At 45.3% G+C, this 6016-nt stretch overlaps 1 protein-coding gene across 1 annotated transcript; it reads right to left on the bottom strand.

The window, feature by feature from the left end:
• Window positions 1–1212: 1212 nt before the first annotated feature.
• Window positions 1213–4536, bottom strand: LOC138810163 (trypsin-4-like). The gene is made up of 5 exons (XM_069997341.1): window positions 4497–4536; window positions 3374–3533; window positions 2213–2466; window positions 1678–1814; window positions 1213–1415 (listed from the first exon to the last, which is right to left on the bottom strand). Exons 1-5 carry the CDS (start codon window positions 4534–4536, stop codon window positions 1266–1268), a joined length of 741 nt encoding a protein of 246 aa, XP_069853442.1. The 3' UTR covers window positions 1213–1265.
• Between the last annotated feature and the right edge of the window lie 1480 nt (window positions 4537–6016).

Below are 6016 nucleotides of genomic sequence, written 5' to 3'. Positions count from 1 at the left end.
TTCATGTGTTTGTTGCTCCTTATGCTGGAATAGTAACAAGAGAAAGTTGAGAGTACATAGAGAGTCAGTTGTAAGCATTCCCAGCTGGCCAGCACCAAGAAGAACCAAGGAGAAAACATTGGTTGTTGTTGTATTTCCTCTGTGTCCTCTTATGAATGCACTCAAAATGGTGCCAGAGCTGCAGGACTAGATATCTGTCCCCTTCAAAAATGTCAGGGCTTATAGGAATGAACTACAGAAATACTGTGGAATTGAAGCCTTTAAAATAAAGTAGAAGCATTGTAACATATTGCATATAATTTTCACGTGCAATTCTGGTATTCTGCACAGTTCTGGGAGACATCATGGCTTGGAATTGCTCATTCCACTTCTTCCACTGCTTCCCCAGTTAGTGGTCCTAAATGGAAGGGGACCATTGTCCTTTCAGATTGTCAGCATCGCCTCCAAACACAGGGATCTCTCAGGGCTTTTGTCTTTGGCCCTACTGAACCTGGATATGTAGGCCTTTTCTTAATCTTGATATGAGTTTAGCTGGGCTGGATAAATAGAGACAGGTACATGTCATGAGTTCAAACTCTAAAGCAGTCAGCTCAGACCACACTTTCTTGGGGAGGCTCCACAATAGTGCACCAATGTGCAATGTGATTCTAGGTCTCCTGTGTGTCTAGTCTGCACTTGTGCACAGTGCTATGGTCTATACCATAATTTGAGGTTCTGAATTTCTCCTGTCTTTGGTCTCTACTCCAACACTCTTCTTTGGTACATTCCCATAGTCAGTGCTCAGCATTCATTTTCCGTCCTTGGCTCCATAAAGCCTCTTTAACTTTTATAAATTTCTGACTGTTCACAGTTAACCTCTCTGTTTTTCACCATCTGCAAAGGATCGCTGCTCTCCTCATTTTATCCCCAGAGAAGACAGCAAGTGCTGGGGATTTTTAAGATATCATCTTGTAGTCTCCCAGCAGATTTCCTTTTCTGAGACATATTAAGCAGCCAAAAGATAACTACAATAATATCACAATCATGAAATAAACCCTTCTTGATAGATCAGCTCTTTGTCCTCTATTATTATTTTTGGATACCATCTCTCCATCTGCTCCTGGGAGACCTATTTTGGAAGCGAAATGTCTCCTCTCATCTCTTACCACCAGAACTCATTCAGGATGTTTTCCTGGACAAAGGGATTGGGCAGAGAAGGCACAGACACCGACAGTGAGGACACGTTTGCTTTATTGGCATAGTGACTGCAGAGGGCCCGAGGGTTTTCAGTTGGCAGCGATGGTGGCCTGGATCCAGTCCACGTAGTTGCACACTCTGGTGTACACTCCAGGATTGTCCTTCAGGGCACAGCCATAGCCCCAGGAGACAATTCCCTGGAGCTCTCCATTGCACACCACAGGGCCACCAGAGTCACCCTGGGAGGAAGAACAAGTTGCATGGGTACATGAAAAGTAATAGAGCAACTCATACTCAGAAGTTAATGCCACATCTTGGTCTAGCATATAGCTATCCCATGGAAGCCCATTCTGTGCTCTTACTATGAAGAGGACATGCAGTCAAATGGGCCTTGCTCACTTGTCAATGGAGTCCTGCATGGCGCTGTAGCCATTCAGCATTGCAGAGGGAGGGGCTGAGTATGGTCAGGTGTGGTTGTGATGGGGGAAGGGACTGAGTCACCTGGCAGGAGTCCTTGCCTCCCTCGATGAAGCCAGCACACACCATGTTCTTGGTGACCTTCCCAGGGTAGGCGGCTTCACACACACTCTGGCTCAGCAGGGGGGCATCCAGGCACTGCAGCTCATCTGGGTTGTTCACTTTGAAGGACACACGATGACAATAAAGAGAAAAAAGGAGAAATGGCATAATCTCAGACAAGCCTGCGCCCAGTCCTCCAGTGGAATGTGGAGGAGATTTACTGAGAACCAAAGGTATTAAGCACCAATGTAGAGCCTTGGTTTGTGTTCCCAGAATGACAATCTCTGATTCTTATTTCAAGAGTTAATTCCAAAACCCCTCTATACGAATCCTGTCCACAGTGTAGTGGCCAAATCCCTTGTGATTGATGTCTCCAAGGTGCCCAAGGAACCTTGTATGTAACAGGCCTTGAAATCTACTTGCAGACTGGAATCAAATAGGTTCCAACTGAGAGACATGCTAGGTTCTGGAAGACATGAGGACAGAAACATGTGGACACGTGAAGGGCTGTGCTCACCGCCAAAGCTCAGGGTGTTGCCCCAGCCAGAGATGAGGCACTGGGTGCCAGCAGGTGCACAGGAGGTGGGCAGAGCCACAGGGGCCACTTGGGAGTTGAGGGACACTGGGGAGGCCAGCTTGATCAGCATGATGTCATTGTCCAGGTTCCTTGAGTTGTATCCAGGGTGGCGGATGGCCTTGGCAGCACTGACAATCTGCTCACTTCCCTCTTGGATGTTGATGTTATGTTCTCCCAGTCTCACCTGGATGCGGCTGTGGGGAAAAGGAAGCAAGGTGGAGCCCATTCTCTATTTCCCTGGACATCCTGGGTTCATTGGCCTGCAATGGTTACCAGGACTCATCCTAGGAGCAGCACATGGATGGTGGGTGATTGCTAGTGTTTCAGAGGTATTCTATTTCACTGGGGAAGGGATGAAGTCAATGGTTACAGTAGGGCACAGATCTGGTCTAGAAGCTTTTCCTTCCATCTAGGGCCCTATACAAGAACAGTGAAACATGGTTTCCCCAAGTCTCTGTGTCTTTGCTAATTAATTAAGGTAGAAACAATGTCTGTTGTTTCATATTCCTTGTAGCCCAAGGGGTGACTCTGAGACCTTCTGTCATAGCAGCCCCTGGGTCCTATTTAAAGACACCGGTTCTCACTTACTGCCTCAGATGGAATGAAACACAGTGGAAGGCAAAATGCCCAGACACCAGTTGTGTTCACACAGCTCCTGACTGGGCAGCCCTTCTGAGAACTCTTGTTGCAGACAATGATTCTCAGCCCCAGCTTGCACAGTGGCAAGAGCAGAAGGAAAACGGCTTCAAATGTCACTCGTATTTAGCGTTCACCTTCATAAGTTGGACTTTGTTTCCTGCATAGAAAACTCAGGTGTTTCATTATACTGGCATATTTTCCTTGCTGGAATCCCTGACTGGTTCTTCTCACAACACATTGCTTTGCTGCTTTTGTGACCTGAATTCCCTGTGGGACATGTTGGAGTGTGTGAAACTTTCTACTCTGTGTGTCTTCTCATCCCCAGCTCAGCTGCTGCCATTACCTTTGTGTCTTCTATATCACCTCACACACCCAACTGAGCCCTGCAGCCCTTCCCTGGAAGGACCCACACCCTTGCAGAAACCAGACTGTGGGTGCAGCCATGTGTTGTCTGGTACTTACGACTTGTAGCAGTGGGCTGCGGACACCACCCACTGGTCATTGATGAGGGAGCCTCCGCAGAAGTGGTAGCCAGAGTTCAGGGACACCTGGTAGGGCACGGAGTTGGGGGCACAGGTGTAGCCCCCGACGATCTTGTCATCGTCATCAAGAGGAAAAGCAGCTAGAGTGGAGATGGGAAAGGAGAATTCGCTTTAGTTGTATGATGACAGTGGAGCCCAAAGACCTGTGTCTGCTTCCTTGTTAGGGATCCAAAACACAATAAGCAAGCTGTCCTTTGGGCTCACAGGGTAAAGTTGTTCAAAATGTCTGTGTCATCCAAACAGGAAAAGCACAAAATCCCCTTCAGTTACTGCAAGATGAAGACACAGGAAAACCTTCAGAAGCCAGGCACTAGGGTGCACTGAGAATTTGCTTATCTTGTACACTGATTGTTCTTCCCTTGTAATTTTCAGTTGTGTACTCCTGTGACTGTTCATTCCCCATGAGTCCCAGAATGCCTGGACATTGCTAGGAATGAGTCCTGGCTATTTAGACTTGGCTGCATCTAGCTTCTCCCAAACATCAAATCTTTATAGTCACGATCAACAAATTGTATCCCCAGAGACCTTAGAAAAGGAAGGGCAATCATGTCTATTAGCTAAGACAGCAATGATTTTTCAGCTCTGGTGCATGTGTAGCTATCTTATTGTTATCTATAAATTTGAACTGGATATACATGATGGAGTCTTTACCCATGATTTCATTCTTGCAATGGTATATAGACACAGATTTAGATATTCAATCTCTGTCCATGAATTTGTTGTTCAAGAGTTATGTTGGTGTAGTCACAGGGCTGATAGCATCTAAACACAGACTAACTGATTTATTTTATGGACAACTTTCACCTGCCTTAGGTTTCAAAGCACTATGATCACAGCTGTGAATCATTTGAGTGATTAGAGTCAAGGTGGGCTGAGGGAGAAGGTTAGAGAGATGAGGCCTGGAGCTCATGAAGGAGGGAGGGTAGAGACCTCAAGAGGTTAATGGAATATAAGCTTGTAGATGGATGGGTCCAGAAATACCAAGAGAGCACATGCTCTGCTGTAAGGAAAAGGCAGTGAAGAGAGCAACGCATGGAACTCACCAGCAGCTCCCACAAGGACCAGGATCAGGAGTGCACTCATGGTGTGAGAAGGGTAAGTGTACAGTGACCCACACCTGTCTTTATAATCACAGGATGCAGAGGAGAGACCCAAGCCCCACCCTCAAAATCACACCTGCATCTTTACCCACTACCGCACCTGTGATATATTTGTTCAGTCTTTGGTCAGTCTTATCTCTTGTGGGCATAGGAAAAATGACTGTTTTCCTTTCTTTTTTTTTGGATGGACCCTTTGATAGGTAAACTAGGTAAATGAGAATTGAAGACCTCACCTATACATCTGGAGTTTATTAGGCAAGAGGGTAAGTAATGAGAGTAGGGACCATGTAATGGAATCTTATGTACTATGAGCTCCTGCTATATCATATCATTTGTTTTTCAGAGAGTTTTCATATTGTAGTGAGTTTGGGTAGATGGAGTCCTGGAACCACAGTCATTAGGAAGAAATACTATTGAAGTCTCTTTTCAGTAATCCTCAAGTTGCTCTTTGCAGTCTATAAACTGTGTTGTTGTGGCCTTTGTTGATGTGACTAATAAAAGCAGTCGATAATGGGAACAGGTCTCAGGCGTTCCTTAGGCATCTTGATTTGAGGTTTGTCGGACTCTCCTCTTCACTAAGGTTCAGGATGCACATTGGATTAAGGAGGGGAGGGAAAATTTAATCAGCAGCTGACTCAATAAGCCAGGCACATAGAAGAACAATTTTATACACTGATTCTTCCTCAATGTCATGATTCTCCTGTCTCCCATTGGCCTTGCTGTCAAGGGTGCTTTGTAATAAGCATTCTGATTAGCTGAAAATCTGCCCTGAAGATAGTGAAAGCTGTCTTCCCTGATAGGAGTGGAGAGCTTTACCTTGTATTATATGTCCTACATTGAATACTAGGACATGTTTGTCCATAGGCCCATTAGTGTTTGATGAAAAGATCAATCGTAGGTCGATAGAGAGATTAACACATTAGTAACTGGCAGATAGTGGGGATAATAGCAAAATATAGTGCAGCTCAAATTTTCTACTTTATATGGAGGGAGGTTGGTATGCTGGGCTTAGTTCTAGGTGAATCATCAAAGAAAATTATTTTACTTCCGTCCTGGAATGAGAAGTGTTGACCCACTGAAAAACTCATTCTCTCTTGCTAGATAGGTTACTGTAAAGTAGTGTAAATTCCAGAAAGCTAGAGGAAGTCATGGAATGTGCTGGGAGGTGAGACTTATGGCAGGTGGTACCTTCAACTTTGTCTGGGCATCAAGCCAGAGGTCACCAGAAGGCAAAATATTCATCCAGATTCCACTTGACATTTGCCTTTCATTCACAAATTTAATGTTGAGTTAATATTTCACTTAACACCTTGTGTGTTAGCCTGACCTTCCATGATGGCTGACCCAGGTGGGCCAAAGCTCACCTCTCTCTGTTGACATAGAGAGCGTGAGCATGACAGTGTGTGGTTTCTGGTAAGGAGCTGGTATTCTTCTGTTGCTTAAGCTATGCCCTCTACATTTAG

The sequence above is a fragment of the Dipodomys merriami genome, unplaced genomic scaffold, assembly GCF_024711535.1.
Source record: "Dipodomys merriami isolate MVZ:Mamm:240054 unplaced genomic scaffold, mDipMer1.0.p SCAF_5, whole genome shotgun sequence".
Lineage (NCBI taxonomy): Eukaryota > Metazoa > Chordata > Mammalia > Rodentia > Heteromyidae > Dipodomys > Dipodomys merriami.
This window is presented reverse-complemented; position numbering and strand designations above follow the sequence as displayed.